At 41.6% G+C, this 22111-nt stretch overlaps 1 protein-coding gene across 1 annotated transcript in view; it reads right to left on the bottom strand.

Annotated features, from left to right (window-relative positions):
• The window catches only part of LANCL3 (LanC like family member 3), a 113684-nt gene extending 91922 nt beyond the window's left edge, over positions 1–21762 (bottom strand). The window contains exon 1 of the mRNA XM_019019657.3: positions 20885–21762. Within this exon, the coding sequence (XP_018875202.2) occupies positions 20885–21457 (573 nt within the window). The 5' untranslated portion in view covers positions 21458–21762. The remainder of the gene's footprint in view (positions 1–20884) is intronic.
• Between the last annotated feature and the right edge of the window lie 349 nt (positions 21763–22111).

The raw sequence follows: 22111 nt of genomic DNA, 5'->3' as shown, positions 1-22111 counted from the left end.
TGTGCAATTAGTCCTACTTTTGTCTCCTTTTTCTCCCTTTGGTATTAATACTCAGCCGTGATCCTGGACTGTCCTTTTACCACCACCCTGGAAGTTCCCTGTGACCCCACTGGTACTGGGGCCTCAGGTTTTGTGATCCCATATTTTCCAATGTTTTGGTTCATTCCCTCTTTTTGACAAACTACAAAAAGGGTATCTTTTTGGAGACCTTGCATAGCTAAAGATATGTTTTCTACTTTCACACTTGATTGATAATTTTGGCTGCTATAGAATTCTAGTTAAGAATTTTCTCTATGAATTTTGGAGACCTTGCTTCATTGTCTTTTAAATTTCTAAATTGCTATGACAGTTCCAATGTGAATCCTTGTATGGAACCAGGTTTTTTCCTTTTTGGAAATTTTTAGAGTCTCTTCTTTATTGTTTTCCCATCCAATATGCTGGTGGGTCTCTTAAATCTGGCAACTCATGTATTTCACTTATGAAAAATATTCTTGCTTTTTTTCATAATTTTCCTCTTTCACTTTGTTCTTTTAATTGGGACCGACCACTAGACAGAGGTTAGACATTTCTAATTAATCTTTTCTCTTATTATCAATCTCATTGTCTTTTGGTTGAACTTTCAGGGACATTTATTCAACTTAATATTCTAATTTTTGCACTGAATTATTTTTATTTCTGCTATCTTTTTTTATTTCTAAGAGTTCTTTTCTGTTCTCTCAACAGTCCTTTCAATAATATCCTTTCATTTCAGACATGTGATTACTTTCTTCTCTGACAATATTAATTATAGATTTCGGCATTTGGGAAATTTTCTTATGCAGTATTATCTGTTTCCTCCAAGACTGTTTTCCTATTTGTATATTTTGTTACCATCACTGCCTTTTAAATCAGACACGTTCCTCAAATGTCTTTTGAATGACAGTTCCTATTTAACAGTTTCATCCTAAAAAGCTCACTGGCAATCCTGGGTATGGGAAAGGGCTAGCCAGTTGGCGGGCTTTAGCATAGCGTGATGAGACAGTGTACCTGCATTTACACTGGGATGGAGTACTCCTCCAAATGTCTGTATCCGTGGTTCTTTTTTCGTGAATGTATCTGACAACCACATATCGTCCTTCAACCTACTGCTTGTTGGAGGCAGTGGCTGACAGTGTTCTGGATGTGAATTTCAGGAAGAGGTTAACTAAATGTGTGTGCAGGAGGGAGGCGCCCACAATTCAGCATGTAAACTTTCAGGTCATTCTGCTTTCAGTGAAGTACCACTGACTGTGCCCTTGACTGTGCCTTGGGCCTCAAAGCTGAGTTTCTTTAATTCAATCTGTCAAAAAAGTGAATCTCAGGGCTTCTACTAAGGTGTGGAGGGCCCAGGTGGAGGAACTGCAGGTTTCCCTATCAAACCTTCTCAGATGTTTCTTTATCAGCTCTTTGAGTCCATCCCCCTATGTCCATATGCTTTGCTTCTAAGAACTCTCACCTGCAGGCTTCTTTAGAGCCCTACTTTTGGGCTACAAGTACAACTTCAGCAGCATGCCAAGAGAGTCTGTAGTACCTGAAAATGTACATACCCCCCCACCACCAGCTGGAGCTCATTACTGGTACAACAGTGTACCTCTAGCCTAGAGTGTAATATACACTCTAGAGCTTCCCTACAAGATGAGACAGAGGCTGGAATTTAGCCTAAGATCACACTCTTGCTTCATTTCCTTCCATTCACTGCTTCCTACTTTCCCCATTCTTATACTGGTTTCTCCTTGGAACACTTCCTTAATCAACAATTCCATATGAATCCACATCTCAGGGTCATCTTTGGGAAATCTGGCCTAAGACCATCATCTGGTTACTCAGATTTGGGAAAGTATCTGGGAGTCTAACCACTGTTTATCAAACTTGCAACTAATTCTGTTTTCATACATGACCCACACCCCCACTAACACCAGAGATGCCTAGAACCTCTAATTCCTGAACCTTTCTAGTGTTGAGTTGAGTTCAGGCTATTCTTCCAAACATCTTGGGGTGCAAGCCCAAGATCCTCTTGGAAGTGTGTGCTTTAGTAGAAAAACATGCAGACAGACTACCTGACTTAAATCTATAGAAATTAAGAAATTATATAGTCAGACAAATGTGGGTTCTACTACTTTACTAGCTGTGTGATGATAGGCAAGTTACTAAGCCTCTCTAAGTCACAATTTTCTCACCTGTAAAATGAAGAAAATATGCTTGTCTTAGTGCCTGTCACATAGTAAGTCTTATCCTTTGATTTATTTTCCGGTGGTGGTAAGTTTATGGTACTGCTGCCATATGCCCTCACCTAGTTCCCACATTTCAGAGATGTTTGGCCAAGGTTAAGGGTACAGTCTAAGAAATTCGTTCTCGAAATGTATTCCCCAGACCAGCAGCAGCAGTAGCAGTATCACTGGGAACTTGTTAAAAGTGAAAATTCTGAGGCCCATCTCCAGAAATTTAGGGAGTGGAGCCCAGAGATGTGTGTTTTAACAAGCCCTCAAGGGATTCTAATGCATGTTCATGTGTAAGAAACTCTTGTGTCAGGAAAAAAAATAACAGATCCACATGGAGATTAAAGCCAAGACTTAGAACCCAGTTGGTGTGGTACTGAAGATCACAAGCAGAGCTAATCAATACACATGACACCCCCAGCCCCGATTAGGGATAGGGGAAAGTCATAATTATAGCTTTATTATTAGAGTAGTGTAGTTGTTAATATCAAAAGCATTATGTGATAAATGAATATAAATAGGAGCTAGGAATGAAAGAGTGAAGTGCAGATTTAAGTTTGTAAAACTGACAGTGAGTCACATAGCTTTATATCACACAGCTTTCAAATACTAATAGAGGAGTCTATTAATGCAAGAAAAAAATAATTTCTGAGCCCAGTAGCTGAAGAAACACTTGAAAGAATCCTTAACTGTATTAACCATTTTCTGAAACAAGCTAATAAATGTACATGACCTGGAACATTTGCTGAGGAAAACTCATTTGAAGTTGTCACTTTGACAGTGTCACAACTATTGAAATTCCTCTGAAAATGTGAATTAGTGCAATGTAAGCAAATTATCTCTAGAAACAAAGACGAGAACTTAAGAGCAAAAAATAGCTTATTGAATCCACCACTCAGAGTAGGGGGTTGGAGTAGGGAACAGAGCAAGAAGCAAATATTCCAACATCACCTATATGGCAATTTACAGTATCTTCAAGCCAATCAGGTGATTTACTCCAAGAAGCACAAATCAGAGACAAGAAAGCCAATTCTTATAACACTGCAAAGATCCTACAGTTTTTAAAAGAGAAAAGAGCCCTTTCCCTGGAGGAAGTGCAGAGTAATTCACACAAGTTCTTGTTTAGGGGTGATGCCCACCCACTCAATTGACTTTAACATATAATCTGCCTGAGCAACTCAGCTTAATCTCCTGTATGGCAGAGCAGAGGATACTTCCCTCCAGCCCTTTATGGCCTCTGTGTTAAAATCTCAAAGCTTTGCTGTTGTCATCCAGGACATAGCAACTTTGAATACCACCACAGGGAATATTAGAAAGACTGGCTGAACATACAAAAGAATACATATGCTATTTAATCAATGGAGAGTGTTTTAGCACCCTATGCTAAAGCCCAACAATACTCAGAATCAACATCCAGAACACTGGCAGCCACTGTCTCCACCAAGTAGTAGGTTGAAGGAGGGTTTATAGTTGTCAGATAGATTCAAGGAAAAAAAAAAAAAACACACATACTGACATTTGGAGGAGTACTCCATCTCAGTGTAAATGCAGTTACACTGTCTCATCACCCTATGCTGAAGCCCACCAATACACAAAATCGTGGCTGACATAGGGAATTCGTAGTCTATGCCTGGGAGCATCCTCTGCCAAGCATGTTACCACACATTCTCAGTGGCCCTTCCTAGCACACCTATGAGGTAGGTGCTGCTTGGATTGCATTTTGTTGGTGAAGAAATTAAGCCTCAGAGATGCTAAATAACTTGCTTAAAGTCAATCAGATATTGCAGTGGAGTCTGACAATCCCAAGGCTACCTGAATCTGAAAAGGCTGTTCTTAACCACCATGCTTTAATGTCTTCATTGAGAGTCCAGACTATTTCAACAATTGCAATTTGTAATAAATGTGCAATTCTTTTTGTCTCAGAAGAAAAAAAACATTTTAAAAAGCAAGATTATGTTATTGATATATACATAAGGACAATATATTGTTTCTGGTTAGACACTGGATCTCTTTGGCCTTAGATAGCCATAAAGTCTGTCAGACTGTGTCTCCTTCCTAAAGTCGTTGTGTGAGTGGAGATTCAGCTGGTACCAACAGTGCTTGCTTTGAGATTGGTGATGCTTTTGTTGCCATAGACACCAGATTTCAACACACCACTGAGCACGGGGAATCCATTCCATGCAAAGCAATGGAGCCAGCAGATGGGCACAGTAACAGCTAACTGCGCATAATGCCATAACCAATATTTGTTTTGCCACTTCTCATTTAGATGTTCTTACCAATGAAGTCTGTAAGACTTTGTCTCTCATCTGAAAAACAGCTTCTTTATGACCCAGATAGCCATACTCACACTTTAACAGGCCAAAGTCGTTCATTTCTCTGGTTCATTGAATGGTTAAAGCTATTCAGAAAAGAAAATCTGATCTTACACAAAACACTCCTTTATTCAGCTTGCAAAAAGGAAGATCAAATACTTCTTGAAAATTCCGTTTGATCAAGTGGCTAGTACCCCAAGAATAATGGGCCTGCTATCTTGGTAGGTTTCCCTAGTAACTAAAACCATAAAGAAAATAATTAGGAAGAGTTTAGTGATGTGTGCATGTGTGTGTATCTTATATACACATGCATACATATATCTGTGTGCGTGTGTGTGTATAATGAAAACAACTTGTTTTTTTATGAGACAAACCAGTCAAGACATGGTACTTGACTGGTGGTCAGAGATGAACTTGTAAAGTTGAATCATGAAGAGATAGACTTGGACACATCATGAACTGTTGAACCAGTTTACCTAGAGACCATTACCATGTGGGGACACTACAGGACCGCCCTGTCACTTGGAGGAAATCCATTGTATATTGTGTTGCAGCCAATCACATGACAAACATCATTTACTAAATTAACCAGCAAAAGTGTAATTAGTGAAGAAGTTACTAAGAAATTAATATAATCTATCATTTTCACATTCAAAGGCCAATACATTTAATAAAATTCCATTAAAACAATCTCCTTACAGAGCACTGTCAGTTTAGTTATTGGCAAAATAAATAATTAAGTTCATTTAAAACAAGTTTTACTGTGTTTATTTTTCCATTTACTCTGTAACAAAAAATTACGAACTATGTTCTCTTTAAATAATTATAATACAGATGTGGTTCCAAGATGGCCAAATAGGAACAGCTCCAGTCTACAGCTCCCAGCGTGAGAGACGCAGAAGATGGGTGATTTCTGCATTTCCAACTAAGGTACTGGGTCCATTTCACTGGGGCTTGTCAGAAAATGGGTGCAGGACAGTGGGTGCAGTGCACCAAGTGTGAGCCAAAGCAGGGCGAGGCATCCCCTCACCCGGGAAGCACAAAGGGTCATGGAATTCCCTTTCCTAGCCAAGCAAACCTGTGACAGATGGCACCTGGAAAACCGGGTCACTCCCACCCTAATACTGCACTTTTCCAAGGGTCTTAGCAAACAGCACACCAGGAGATTATATCCCATGCCTGGCTTGGAGGGCCCCACGCCCACGGAGCCTCGCTCATTGCTAGCACAGCAGTCTGAGATCGAACTGCACGGCAGCAGCAAGGCTGGGGGATGGGCGCCCGCCATTGCTGACGCTTGAGTAGGTAAACAAAGTGGCCAGGAAGTTCGAACTGGGTGGAGCCCACCGCAGCTCAAGGAGGCCTGCCTGCCTCTGTAGACTCCACCTCTGGGGGCAGGGCATAGCCAAACAAAAGGCAGCAGAAACCTCTGCAGACTTAAATGTCCCTGTCTGACAGCTTTGAAGAGAGTAGTGGCTCTCCCAGCATGGAATTTGAAATCTGAGAACAGACAGACTGCCTCCTCAAGTGGGTCCCTGACCCCTGAGTAGGCTAACTGGGAGGCACCCCCTAGCAGGGGTAGACTGACACCTCACACAGCCAAGTACCCCTCTGAGATGAAACCTCCAGAGGAACGATCAGGCAGCAACATTTGCTGTTCAGCAATATTCGCTGTTCTGCAGCCTCTGCTGCTGATACGCAGGCAAACAGCATCTGGAGGGGACCTCCAGCAAACTCCAACAGACATGAAGCTGAGGGTCCTGACTGTTAGAAGGAAAACTAACAAATTGAAAGCACATCCACACCAAAACCCCATCTGTACATCACCATCGTCAAAGACCAAAGGTAGATAAAACCACAGAGATGAGGAAAAACCAGAGCAGAAAACCTGAAAATTCTAAAAAAAAGAGCGCCTCTCCTCCTCCAAAGGAACGCAGCTCCTCACCAGCAACGGAATAAAGCTGGACAGAGAATGACTTTGATGAGTTGAGAGAAGAAGGCTTCAGATGATCAAACTTCTCCGAGCTAAAGGAGGAAGTTTGAACCCATCGCAAAGAAGTTTAAAACCTTGAAAAAAGATTAGATGAATGGCTAACTAGAACAACCAGTGTAGAGAGGTCCTTAAATGACCTGATGGAGCTGAAAATCATGGCACGAGAACTACGTGACGAATGCACAAGCTTCAGTAGCCAATTTGATCAACTGGAAGAAAGGGTATCAGTGATGGAAGATGAAATGAATGCAATAAAGCGAGAAGAGAAGTTTAGAGAAAAAAGAATAAAAAGAAATGAACAAAGCCTCCAAGAAATATGGGACTATGTGAAAAGACCAAATGTACGTCTGATTAGTGTACCTGAAAGTGATGGGGAGAATGGAACCAAGCTGGAAAACACTCTGCAGGATATTATCCAGGAGAACTTCCCCAACCTAGCAAGGCAGGCCAACATTCAAATTCAGGAAATGCAGAGAACGCCACAAAGATACTCCTCAAGAAGAGCAACTCCAAGACACATAACGGTCAGATTCACCAAAGTTGAAATGAAGGAAAAAACGTTAAGGGTAGCCAGAGAGAAAGGTCAGGTTACCCACAAAGGGAAGCCCATCAGACTCACAGCAGATCTCTCGACAGAAACTCTACAAGCCAGAAGAGAGTGGGGGCCAATATTCAACATTCTTAAAGAAAAGAATTTTCAACCCAGAATTTCCTATCCAGCCAAAGTAAGCTTCATAAGTGAAGGAGAAATAAAATCCTTTACAGACAAGCAAATGCTGAGAGATTTTGTCACCACCAGGCCTGCCCTAAAAGAGCTCCTGAAGGAAGCACTAAACATGGAAAGGAACAACCGGTACCAGCCACTGCAAAAACATGCCAAATTGTAAAGACCATCAAGGCTAGGAAGAAACTGCATCAACTAATGAGCAAAATAACCAGCTAACATCATAATGACAGGATCAAATTCACACATAACAATATTAACTTTAAATGTAAATGGACTAAATGCTCCAATTAAAAGACACAGACTGGCAAATTGGATAAAGAGTCAAGACCCATCACTGTGCTGTATTCAGGAAACCCATCTCACGTGCAGAGACACACATAGGCTCAAAATAAAGGGATGGAGGGAGATCTACCAAGCAAATGGAAAACAAAAAAAGGCAGGGGTTGCAATCCTAGTCTCTGATAAAACAGACTTTAAACCAACAAAGATCAAAAGAGACAAAGAAGGGCATTACATAATAGTAAAGGGATCAATTCAACAAGAAGAGCTAACTATCCTAAATGTATATGCACCCAATACAGGAGCACCCAGATTCATAAAGCAAGTCCTTAGAGACCTAGAAAGACACTTAGACTCCCACACAATAATAATGGGAGACTTTAACACCCCACTGTCAACATTAGACAGATCAATGAGACAGAAAGTTAACAAGGATATCCAGGAATTGAACTCAGCTCTGCACCAAGCAGACCTAATAGACATCTACAAAACTCTCCACCCCAAATCAACAGAATATACATTCTTTTCAGCACCACACCACACCTATGCCAAAATTGACCACATAGTTGGAAGTAAAGCTCTCCTCAGCAAATGTAAAAGAACAGAAATTATAACAAACTGTCTCTCAGACCACAGTGCAATCAAACTAGAATTCAGGATTAAGAAACTCACTGAAAACCACTCAACCACATGGAAACTGAACAATCTGCTCCTGAATGACTACTGGGTACATAGCGAAATGAGGGAGAAATAAAGATGTTCTCTGAAACGAATGACAACAAAGACACAACATACCAGAATCTTTGGGACACATTTAAAGCAGTGTGTAGAGGGAAATTTATAGGACTAAATGCCCACAAGAGAAAGCAGGAAAGATCTAAAATTGACACCCTAACATCACAATTAAATGAACTAGAGAAGCAAGAGGAAACACATTCAAAAACTAGCAGAAGGCAAGAAATAACTAAGATCAGAGCAGAACTGAAGGAGATAGACACACAAAAAACCCTTCAAAAAATAAATGAATCCAGGAGCTGAAAAGATCAACAAAATTGATAGACCGCTAGCAAGACTAATAGAAGAATCAGATAGATACAACAAAAAATGATAAAGGGGATATCACCACCGATCCCACAGAAATACAAACTACCATCAGAGAATGCTATAAACACCTCTACGCAAATAAACTTGAAAACCTAGAAGAAATGGATAAATTCCTCGACACATACACCCTCCCAACAATAAACCAGGAAGAAGTTGAATCTCTGAATAGACCAATAACAGGCTCTGAAATTGAGGCAATAATTAATAGCTTATCAACCAAAAAAAGTCCAGGACCAGATGGATTCACAGCCAAATTCTACCAGAGGTACAAGGAGGAGCTGGTACCATTCCTTCTGAAACTATTCCAATCAATAGAAAAAGAGGGAATCCTCCCTAACTCATTTTATGAGGCCAACATCATCCTGATACCAAAGCCTGGCAGAGACACAACAAAAAAAGAGAATTTTAGACCAATATCCCTGATGAACATCGATGCAAAAATCCTCAAAAAAATGCTGGCAAACAGAATCCAGCAGCACATCAAAAAGCTTATCCACCATGATCAAGTGGGCTTCATCCCTGGGATGCAAGGCTGGTTCAACATATGCAAATCAATAAATGTAATCCAGCATATAAACAGAACCAAAGACAAAAACCACACAATTATCTCAACAGATGCAGAAAAGACCTTTGACAAAATTAAACAGCCCTTCATGTTAAAAACTCTCAATAAATTAGGTATTGGTGGGACGTATCTCAAAATAATAAGAGCTATCTATGACAAACACACAGCCAATATCATACTGAATGGGCAAAAACTGGAAGCATTCCCTTTGAAAACTGGCACAAGACAGGGATGTCCTCTCTCACCACTCCTATTCGACACAGTATTGGAAGTTCTGGCCAGGGCAATCAGGCAGGAGAAGGAAATAAAAGGTATTCAATTAGGAAAAGAGGAAGTCAAATTGTCCCTGTTTGCAGATAACATGATTGTATATCTAGAAAACCCCACTGTCTCAGCCCAAAATCTCCTTAAGCTGATAAGCAACTTCAGCAAAGTCTCAGGATACAAAATCAATGTGCAAAAATCAGAAGCATTCTTATACACCAATGATAGACAAACAGAGAGCCAAATCATGAGTGAACTCCCATTCACGATTGCTTCAGAGAGAATAAAATACCTAGGAGTCCAACTTACAAGGGATGTGAAGGACCTCTTCAAGGAGAACTACAAACCACTGCTCAATGAAATAAAAGAGGATACAAACAAATGGAAGAACATTCCATGCTCATGGATAGGAAGAATCAATATCGTGAAAATGGCCATACTGCCCAAGGTAATTTATAGATTCAATGCCATCCCCATCAAGCTACCAATGACTTTCTTCACACAACTGGAAAAAACTACTTTAAAGTTCATATGGAATCAAAAAAGAGCCCGCATTGCCAAGTCAATCCTAAGCCAAAAGAACAAAGCTGGAGGCATCACGCTACCTGACTTCAAACTATAGTGCAAGGCTACAGTAACCAAAACAGCATGGTACTGGTACCAAAACAGAGATATAGATCAATGGAACAGAACAGAGCCCTCAGAAGTAATACCAGACATCTACAACCATCTGATCTTTGACAAACCTGACAAAAACAAGAAATGGGGAAACGATTCCCTATTTAACAAATAGTGCTGGGAAAACTGGCTAGCCGTATGTAGAAAGGTGAAACTGGATCCCTTCCTTACACCTGATACAAAAATTAATTCAAGATGGATTAAAGACTTAAATGTTAGACCTAAAACCATAAAAACCCTAGAAGAAAACCTAGGTAATACCATTCAGGACATAGGCATGGGCAAGGACTTCATGTCTAAAACACCAAAAGCAATGGCAACAAGAGTCAAAATTGACAAATGGGATCTAATTAAACTGAAGAGCTTCTGCACAGCAAAAGAAACTACCATCAGAGTGAACAGGCCACCTACAGAATAAGAGAAAATTTTTGCAATCTACTCATCTGACAAAGGGCTAATATCCAGAATCTACAAGAACTCAACCAAATTTACTCAAACAAATTTACAAGAACTCAAACAAATTTACAAGAAAAAAACAACCCCATCAACAAGTGGGCGAAGGATATGAACAGACACTTCTCAAAAGAAGACATTTATGCAGCCAAAAGACACATGAAAAAATGCTCATCATCACTGGCCATCAGAGAAATGCAAATCAAAACTATGATGAGACACCCTCTCACACCAGTTAGAATGACGATCATTAAAAAGTCAGGAAACAACAGGTGCTGGAGAGCACGTGGGGAAACAGGAACACTTTTACACTGTTGGTGGGACTGTAAACAAGTTCAACCATTGTGGAAGACAGTGTGGCGATTCCTCAGGGATCTAGAACTAGAAATACCATTTGATCCAGCCATCCCATTACCGGGTATACACCCAGATGATTGTAAGTCATGCTACTATAAAGACACATGCACACGTATGTTTATTTCTGCACTATTCACAATAGCAAAGACTTGGAACCAACCCAAATGTCCAGCAATGATAGACTGGATTAAGAAAATGTGGCACATATACACCATGGAATACTATGCAGCCATAAAAAAAGGATGAGTTCATTTCCTTTGTAGGGATATGGATGAAGCTGGAAACCATCATTCTCAGCAAACTATCGCAAGGACAGAAAACCAAACACCGCATGTTCTCACTCATAGGTGGGAATTGAACAATGAGAACACTTGGACACAGGAGGGGGAACATCACACACCAGGGCCTGTTGTGGGATGTGGGGAGGGGGGAGGGATAGCATTAGGAGATATACCTAATGTAAATGACGAGTTAATGGGTGCAGCACACCAACATGGCACGTATATACATATGTAACAAACCTGCACAGTGTGCACATGTAGCCTAGAACTTAAAGTATAATAAAAAAAATTATAATACAAATAATAAGTTCGGGTTTTTGTGGAATGTATATTAACAGATGAAAAGACATAAATAGACTGTATCTAAAGCTTTCTAAATTATTTTGAGTAGGTCTGTTAAATCATTGTGATTAGAAAATAAAAAGGAAGATGTCTGATCATTTTAAGTTTACATTGATTTAGAGTTGGAGGAGAAGCACTACTTTACGTCAAACAGGTAAAATCAGTGGAATGACTCTAAAATAGGCTTGGTATCATGATTATCAGGCTCATGCTTTCTGTTTGGGAGTGATGTAATAAGGTGTCTCTTGAATTACCATGAAATAATTTAAAATTGCTGGGATGTGATTTGTTTGGGCCTTTAAAGGAATTCGAAAAACTTGCTGTATACAGTGAAAAATTACATCTATTAGGAAAAAGAAATCCATGCATTTGCTCATTCATTCGATAGATGTCAACATATCCCTTAAACCTACAAGGAGATGCAGCAGGAAGTGATTCTTTCCTTCAGTATAACCCACAAACCAGAGAGCTGGTATTCTTGCACCTGTGGAAGAAGTCATCCTCAGTACAAGAAAAAATGATGAAAATCATGAAGTTTGCAGGAGCAGTTACATTTGTTGACAGGCAACCCCATAAAATTGGGAAAAAAAATTGTAATTCAGAGTGTTGTGCTCAAGTTTGCTCCATAAACCAGCAAGAGCGGCATCACCTGAAGCTCAGTAGAGATGCAGAATCATGAGCCACACTCCAGACTCACTGAGCTAAAAGCTGATTTTTAACAAGATCCCTGGGGTTTGTATGCACATTAAAATATGAGGATCACCAACTGAAATCACAGATTTGGCAACCCAAATCACAGATTTGGGTTCCATCTTCCCAAATCTGGGGAAGATGGAACCCCATCTCTGCCACTGACTAGCTGTGTGATCTGGAACAAGTTTCTCAACCTCTCTGTTCCTCAGTTTCCCTACTGGATATGATGGAGATAATAATGTTGCCCATGTTATAAAGTTGTTGGTAGTATTATGTGACATATATGTAGAACCTCAAAAAGTCAAACTCATAGAAGGTGAGAGTAGAATGGTAATTGCCAGAAGCTGGAGGTGGGTGGGCGGAAATGGGGAGGGAAAGGGGAGAAGTTGGTAAAAGGGTACAAAGTTTCAGTTACACAGGAGGAATAAGTTATGATGATCTTCTGCACAGCAAGGTGACTATAGTTAATAATAATGTATTCTATACTTCAAAGTTGCTAAAAGTGGATTTTAAATGTTCTCACCACAAAGAAATGATAAGTATGCCAGGTGATGGATATGTTAATTAGCCTGATTTGCTCATTCCACAATGTACACATGTATCAAAACATTACATTGTACTCCATAAATATATATAATGATTGTGAATTAAAAATAAAAAATTTTAACAAGCAAAATTACATTAGGTACATTTTGAAAAGTGACATAATACATGAAAAAAACTTACAACAGTGTGTGGAAATAAGTGATCAGTCATCGTTAGTCCTTATTACATCACTGCATTTTATCATTCACTGGGTTCTGGGTCATGCATAACAAAGGGTCTAAGCCGTAGCCCATAGAAGTGCCTGCTTCCTGGTAGATCTGTAATCAGGCAATTAGGAATTGAACCCAGCCTACAAAAATCCAGCTTGCCCAACCCTGCTGCCATTTCAAGCCAAACTTCAGGCTTTACTTACGCAGTATGAAACACACACCTGCCTAAAAAATGGGAACCGCTCAAACCCAAAGACTGAATGAAATCCTACACATGCATTTTGTTTGGTAAAAGTTGAAAGAAACAATAAGGGGACTCAGTTTCTACCCTGGAAACCTCCATCCTAATTTTATACTCGTCAGTTTAGCATATATTAAAAACTCTGATGAAACCCAGTGAGAACACAGGCACTCCCAAATGCTGATGGAGAGAATAGAAATTGGTAGAACATTTTTGGAGGGCAATTTGATAATCCTCTATCAAATAAAAAATATTGGTAAACTTTGACCCAGCAATTGTGTTTTAAAAATTTACCTTACATAGATACTTGCAAAAGTAGGCAAAAATACATATATGAAAAGATATATACATATACACACATATATATTACATGTATACATTATATATGTATATATGCATTTTACAGCAGTCCTCTTTTATCCAAGGTTTTGCTTTCTGTGGTTTCAGTTACCAGCAGACATCCGGGGTCCAAAAATACTACCTGGAAAATTCCAGAAATAATTCATAAGTTTTAAATTTCATGCCATTTTGAGTAGTATGATAAAATTTGGGGACATCATTCTCCTTCCCACCTGGGGCATGAATCATCCCTTTTTCCAGCATATCTACTCTGTAAACCACCTGCCCCTTGGTCACTTAGTAAGTGTCTCAGGTATCAGATCAGAAAAGTAGTATATATAGCGTTTGGTACTATCCACGGTTCCAGGCATCCACTGGCGGTCTTGGAACATATCCCTGGCAGATACGGTGGGACTACTGTATATGTATATGCATGTATATTATTTATGGCACTATTTGTGATAGCAAAAAAAGGAGAAAAACTGGAATCAACCCAAATGTCCATCAATAAGGGTTATAGTATAACCATTAAATGGAACCAGTATAAAGAATGTTACATGTTACATCTCTCTATACAACATGCAAAGATGTCCAATGTACATTAAGCAAGAAAGCAAGCTGTATAATATATGTATAATATGATAATTTGTATAAATGGATAAAATACAGGTATTTTATGGAATAGACTGTTCTAAAAAAAGAAAAAGCATGTTAACTTTTAAAATAATTTTTTTTTTTTTTTTTTTTTTTAGAGATGGAGTCTCACTCTGCCGCCCAGGCTGGAGTGTAGTGGTGCAATCTCGGCTCACTGCAACCTCCGCCTCCCGGGTTCAAGCGATTCTCCTGCCTCAGCCTCCTGAGTAGCTAGGATTACAGGCACCTACCACCATGCCCAGCTAATTTTTGTATTTTTAGTAGAGACAGGGTTTCACTATGTTGTCCAGGCTGGTCTCGAACTCCTGATCTCATGTGATCTGCCCGCCTGGGCCTCCCAAAGTGCTGGGATTACAGGCATAAGCCACCGTGCCTGGCCTGAAACAAATTGTTAATAAATAAAGACTCATTTTGTTTTATATCTTTGATGAGAGAAATAATTTTTAAGAAAAGGTAGGAAAAACACAGTTGCTGCCATAAAATATATTCCCCAAACTTTGCTAGTTTAAATCTTAATTAATAGTTAATATCTTAGCTTTTATTTAATTGGCAACTAGCTGACAGCAAAAACAAGATACCTTACAGGTATCATGACACATGGAGGTGACCTGGAAAAGGGAAAAGAAACACCAAAGAGATGAAAAGCGAATGGATAAAGGAGGTCACAAGACAGACCTTGCCAAGGGACGCCAAATGGCAGATGCTTTGGTAACCAACCAACAACCATTTCCTTCTCCCTTTTTTCGTGTCGGTACCTGTCAATGATAGAGGTTAAAAATAAAAACACTAGCCTTCCCAGCCTCCCTGAAACTAGAACTGGCTAATGACCAAGTGCTGGGCAATGAGTCAGAGGGAAATTCTTCTAGGATAGAATGTTCTACATGACTTTAGAGAAAGATGCAGGGGAAAAAAAGCCTCAGACCTTCCCTCACCACTTCAGTTAGGGGAACACGATGTTTGCAATGACAGCAGCCATCTTACAACATTGAAAGGTGAAACAGCTGAAACACTGAGAATAGCAGAGAAAATGGCTGGAAAGAGCTTGGATTTGGATAACTCTCCCGAGTTGCTGAAACAATCCTGGAGTGGCCTAGTTTTCCACTCCTTGCTAAGTGAGGTAATAAATGTTCTCATTATTTAGATGACTTTTTATTGGGCATTTTGTTATTTACAGCTAAAAGCATTGCCCCTTATACAGCTGCCAACCACCTGCCTTAGAAATGAGCCAAAGACCCAATTAACAACTTTGCAATAATTTGTTGTTGTTGTTGTTTTCAAATCACAGCAGGAAGATAGATACGTCATATTGAGTATCATTTTCTATCTGATATTCAGAATTACCTTAGGTTTTCTGTTAGTAGTAGCGAAAAAGGCTACCATTGATTCCATTTAGCAGCTACTATGTGCCAAGCACTGTGCTAGGTACTTTAGGACTGGTCATCACAGCAACTTCCAAACCAGTCTCCTTTGGCTGGGGAAATAAAATCACATCTACATGTTTCCCGCCTTAATTAAACAATTTAGCATTTCATTACAAACGTAAACCACAAACCACTAGTTGTACTTGTGACTTTGTCACCTACAGAAATCACAGATATATGCATACCACACTGCAGCTGTGGAGGGTATCTCAAAATACCATTGACTCTCATCACTGTTTCAAAAGTATCATCATCCTTTAGCCTGCTGTAAAATCTTATTTAATGTGTTGATAAAGGAGCACATACGCTACTGCTCACACATTTTAAAAATGTTTTGGTAACAGCGTTGCAATATAATTGACTTCCTTTGTCATTCTGTGTGTTTTATTTTATGCATTTAAAAATATTATTCTAAGATGAGTCCTTGGCACAAAAGGGGTTTAGACCCCCCATAACCAGTGCCCCTTGTTATCATTCTTAATATTGTCAATCCACTCTTAATACAGAAAACCAGGGCGATCTTTCTAAAAGGTAAGTCAGATCAAGATTTTTCCTCCTTTAAACACGAAACAAATGCAGACTCCTAACTTTGACTAACTTGGGCCTCCAGGATCTGATTTTACCCTGCTCATGTCTCCTTCCGTGGTTTCAAACTCCTCTATCCCCTGCTCTCTCTCTGCTCCAGCCATGCTAGCCTCCTTCTATTTCTTTGAAATATCCAAGTCATTTCCTACCTTAGGGGTTCTTGCCCTCTGCCTGGAATGCCTGTTCTTAGAGCAGCCACTTGGTTCCCATGCTCTAGTGATAAGCCAGGACCTTGCCTCCACAGAGAAGCTTTCCTACCAAACAGCAGCCCTCCCCTTTCCCACCTGTCCTCAGTTAGTTCCTGATTACATCCCTAAGAGCACTTATCTAAAATGACTGATGTTATTTTTTTCTTCACCAACAGACTTTTATTTTTGGTTCACTACTGAACCCAAGCATCTAGTAAGTTGCCTCACACCATGTAGAAACCTGACATTTACTGAATGAATGAATGAAAACCAGAACAAGTCAACGAAGAAGCTCTTATTAATCAATTTACAGGTGAGGAAATTAAGCCTCAACGATGTTAAAATATTTTTCCAAGATCACTCAGTGGCAGAATTATTATTTTAACTGAGATCCTAGGTCTCCCCAGAATCCCTCTGCCATTGTCTGCTACATTTCCACCAATCAGTGGAAAGCCGAATGGGCCCAATATAAGTTTTTATGGCATGATTTCTTGAGACTTCAATGCCCCATTGCTCAACGATATCTGCCTAAGAAAGCCTTGGAGCTATTGCAGGAAGGCCAAGTTAAGTGAAAATACATGCCTGGAGAGAGGGATTCTCTGTCTCTTGCCACATACACATACATCTTTTTCTTATATCTGAACCTTATAAACATAAATACAAACAACAAAATCAAATAAAAAGAAAAGAACCTAGAAAAGGGTAAACTAAGGAAGAAACAAATTAGATAAACCCAGGGGAAATGTCTACACATAAATATAGATCTGCTAAGGTACTGTACGCTAGCTTATATGGACCACAGTTCTAGCCATACACTCCCTAGTAGCCAACACAAAGTGAGAAATAGAATCAGTTACATGACATATTTTGAAGATTTTAAAAATTCAATCAATTGTCAGGAGTCACACAACTATTACTGTCTCTACAATCTGAGAGCAATTCCTCTTGTGGGTCTTTAGAGTGAAAGGTAGAATATAGTAATCAGCATTCTAAACTATAGACCTTTTAAATAAACATATCAAGCTTCATAGAATGGCGTCTTATAGTATGCCTTAATAGAGGTGGCAGGTATAATGCCAAAACCTATGCAGCACAGTATTGCCTTGCTATTCAAAGCATGCTCTATGGACCCGCAACATCAGGATCACCCAGGAACTTGCAGCTCTACAAGATCTGCAGGTGATTCCTAAGCACATTAAAGTTTAAGAAGCACTGCTTTATTGGTTGAGCTTAAGCCATGAAAAATAATTGGAAGAAACTATCATTCATTCATTCATTCACTTAACAAATATTTACTGAAACTTTCGCAGTAGGAAAGGATTTCTTTAAACATGACACCAAAACTACCACCGTAAAGGAAAATATTGATAAATGGGACACCACTAAAATTGAGTGATATTTGCAAACACACACAAAGCTGGGTATCTAAAAATGTGTCAGGCAGTCTTGGCAATGAACATCAATGAAACCAAAAATGTCTACCCTTATGGAGCTTACATTCTAATCAGCGAAGACATAAATAAACAATTTAAGTAAAACAAATCACGAAAGGGGGATAAGTTGAGGGTTGGGTTGCAATTTTAAATAGGGTAGTCAGGAAAAGCCTCATTGAGGAAGTAAAGACCTATACAAGGCCAGGCACAGTGGCTCATGACTGTCATCCCAGGACTTTAGGAGACTGAGGCGGGCAGATCACTTGAGCCCAGGAGTTCCAGAACAGCATAGGCAACATGGTGAAACTCTGTCTCTACAAAAAAATACAAAAAATTAGCTGGGTGTGGTGGCACATGCCTGTGGTGTCACCTACTTGGGAGGCTGAGGTAGGAGGATCACCTGAGCCCAGGAGGTCGAGGCTACAGTGAGCCATGGTTGCACCACTGCACTCCAGCCTGGGTGACAGAGTGAGACTATGTCTCAAAAAAAATTATATATATATATATATACATACACACACACACACACACACACCCCTATACAAGGTCAGAGATCTAGCTATAAATATCTAGAGGGAGTGTTCCAAGTAGAAAGAACTGTAAGAACAAACAGCCTGAGACAGGAAAGTAACTAAAACAGGAAGATGGCCAGTGTGGTTGAAGAAGAATGAGCAAGGAGTAGAGTAGGAGTGTAGGAGGCTAGATCATGTGGGGCCTTCTCGGCTATTTTTAAGAATCATAACTTTGTGAGATGACAAGCCACTGGAGAAAAAGTAATAGGGAGCCACTACAGTATGTTGAGCAGGGAAATAACATGATGAAAAATGTCTCTTGAAATATTTGTTTCTTAGAGGTAGATGGAACGGCTTGAGTGGGAGATTCTAGCTCAAAGTATATTGCACTAATCCCAATATATGGTGATTCATTCATTCAACTATTTATTAGGTGGCAAAGATGTGCCCAGTAATGTGGGGAGGATCTAAATTAGAGCAATAACTGAGGGAATTGCCAGAGGAATGTGAATATAAATGACATCGGAGGGGAAGAAACCCAGGACATACTGAGAGATTATTTATAGAGAAATGACACAAATTCGCAATTCAATCTAATCAAGGTCTATGGATCACCTACTGAGGGCAAAGTCCTGTGCTGGCTAGGATTTGCGGGGAGGGCATGGTGTATAAAACTTCTACTTTCCCCTCAAAGGGCTTCCAGCCTGGCATGCTTAGCCCCTGCCCTACACCTTTCAAGCCAGAAAGTCTTGAATTGACACAGCTGCAGCTGGCACTGGAACTAACTGGTTTGCTCAGGCTCAGGTTAAGACCTGTTTTTGTTGGTGGTGGTGGTGGGTTTTTTTTTTTTTTTTTTTGCTATCCTTGAAGCTTGTTCCATCTCCTGGGAGCAGGGGCCAAAGCACCTCAACTCGATTAGTAAAAAAAAACAAAAAAGACCTGGTTTGGAAGGAGGGCAGAAGAGAGGTCTTGATAGATGTCTTTTGTGGATCAGTGTTGCAGAATGGCCCGAACCACCAGTTTTTGGGCAGAGTCCTTCTGGTCTGCTTCCACCTGTGTGACCTAGTGGTCACACACTCTTCCCATTCCATTCTGGAAAAAAGGCCTCAAGGCATGGAAAGGGGAAGAGGCAAGATTAAGGAAAACAATTGGAAAAAAAAAAAAATTGAAAATTGCCTGCTGCCAGACTACAAGGTGAGGGGAGCAGATGCAAATGCAATGCAAATGATATGTAAATATCTCTATGGCCTTCTAAAAGGTTTTCTACAACTGGAAGGGCATTTGAAAAACTGCTGGCAGTTAACAGTGACTCAAGCAGAACAAACTATTTCAAGACAACTTTGTGACATAAACCTTTGCTGCCCAGCTAACACAGTGCACATTCTTTAGTAATCTTTTTTCTCACTTGAATCAACCTCACCTGCTATTAAAAAAAAAACCTGTCTGCCTCTGTAGAGGTGATCTAAGTTAATTACTCTTTTTAAAACACTCTATATACCTTTAATTTTTCTTCAAACGCCTTTCTCACCTTAAATAAAACCAAGTTAAATGTGTCACTTCCTCCCTAGAACAGTAGTTGGCTCCAGTGGATTATGAATGAAAGTGCCTCTCTCTCCGTTCTAGTCACTATGATCCTTCAGAGTTTTGTTCTTTTTCCTACTCCACAGGAACTGGCATATTCTCTTCTAATAACCACATGCTGATTTCAAAGTGAGTCCAGGAAAAAATATGTATGTGAAAACCAATTCACTTTTAGGAGCCACTGTAAAGTTATCCATCAAGAAAAGCTGCCCTGTCAAGAAAGCTGTGGTCTTGCCCATCCTAAGCAAATATTTTTAAGTGAAATAATGCACATTCAACCACAATGGGGTACATTTCCGGGTACGTTTCCGTCTACATTTATGTATTTTTAAAGGGGACACTCCTATCAGATACGCATTTAATAAGAGCCATGGGTTGAACTGAATAGTAAGCAAAACAGTAAACACATCAGACCCGCAGCTGAGCAGTTATTCTTGGTTACAGACCCAGGGCTCCAGAAGCAACTTACGTCCACATCGGCCCCGAAAAGTTCCATTACTTTCTAGCACTCTAACATTCGAGGATGCCTCAGCTTTTGACAGCAGAGTCAAAGGAAAGGAAATCCCTTCCATTTCTGAGGTTTTCATCTTACTTGAAAGGGCCACACTGTCATCCGCCAGAAAGCTAACAGGCATCTGGAGCGATGCCACGTAAAAACACGAACAAAGCGCAGAGACGCCGAATCTCAACAAATGAGAGACTGAAAACGACAGGAAAGAAGAGGGACAAAAGCAGGAGATAGACCTCAAGGGACTGAAGAAATGCTAGCACCACACCAAGAGTAACAAAGACTTGGAGAGCAACCCGGGACAGTGCTGCCCGAGCCACGGAGTCCGGGGAAAGGAGGCCGGGCAGGCGGCGAGCGCCCTCCCGCGGCCGGGGCTACCTCTTACCTCCTGGGCGAGTTTCTGCTTGAGCACCAGCGCGGCACACAGGTAGCCCGCGCGGCCCACGAACAGCTCGTCGGAGCCGCACTCCAGGAAGGAGACCGGCGCGCAGACGGCACACAGAGCCCGGAACTTGCCCAGCGGCTGCACGTAGTCGGACCGGCCCAGGGCGTGGTATACGAGCGTGGCCACGGCGTACACGCCCGCGCCCCCGAGCAGGAAGGCAGCGCGGGTGTCGGCGTCCGGTTCGCCCCACTCCTCAGCGCGGGCGCACGCGTCGATGAGGCGCTTAGCCGAGCGCAGGTAGCGTTCCCGGGCCGTGGCGAAAAGCGGGCTCTGCGAGACGTGGTAGAGCATATACGCCACTCCGGCCACGCCGCCATAAAGCCCCCCCTGGCAGGCGCTAGCCCCGGCCGTCGCCCCTCGGGCCTCCGCGCCGCCCCCGAGTGGGGGAAGCTCCTGGAGGATGCGCTCGATGGTGGCGGTGACCAAGGGCGCCACCGCCTCCTCACACTGGCCCGCCAGCAGGCTGCCCTGGTAGTCATCGAAGCGATTGGCGAAGCAGCGCTTGGTGTCCATGCTGTTGCCCGTGCCCCCTAGTGCGGAGCTGAGGACCGCTTGAAGTCGTGCCCTGCAGCCCCGCACACCACCTCCGGCTCTCTGAGGCACTCGGATGGCGGTGTATGCAGCGGGGAAGGAGCGAGAAGGATGAGACGGGAGGTGACAAGAGGAGGCGGGCAAGGAGCGGATGGCCAAGTGGGGCGCCCGGCTGCCGCGAGGCTCCCGAGTGGCCCGGGCGATCGCGGGGGATGCGTGTCCTGCGCCCCCCCCCTCAGAGGCCGCGCCCTCGCCGAACCCGCCCCCTCCTGCGCCGCCGCAGCTCGGCTGCCTCTCCAAGGGGCCGAGGTGATCTCTGGCAGGACCCACGCGGGGCCCGCGCCACTCCTCCCGCTCCGCCCCCGGCTCCTCCCCTACTGGCGGAAGGCCGAGGACGTGCGGGACACTGATCTGGAACGCTGGGACTCAGCATACACACACCTGGCGGTAGAGGTAACGATCTCTGGTCGCTTGTATACTCAAAGTGTGGTCCTTGGGTTAGAAGCATCAACATCACCCAGGATCATGTTAAAAACGCAGCATCTCAGGCTTCGCTCCAGACGTATTGAATCCAAATCTGAATAGTCAGCAAGATTCCCAGGTGATTCGCATGCACATTAAAGTTTGAGGCGCCAC

This window comes from Gorilla gorilla, chromosome X, assembly GCF_029281585.2.
Source record: "Gorilla gorilla gorilla isolate KB3781 chromosome X, NHGRI_mGorGor1-v2.1_pri, whole genome shotgun sequence".
NCBI classification, from domain to species: domain Eukaryota; kingdom Metazoa; phylum Chordata; class Mammalia; order Primates; family Hominidae; genus Gorilla; species Gorilla gorilla.
This window is presented reverse-complemented; position numbering and strand designations above follow the sequence as displayed.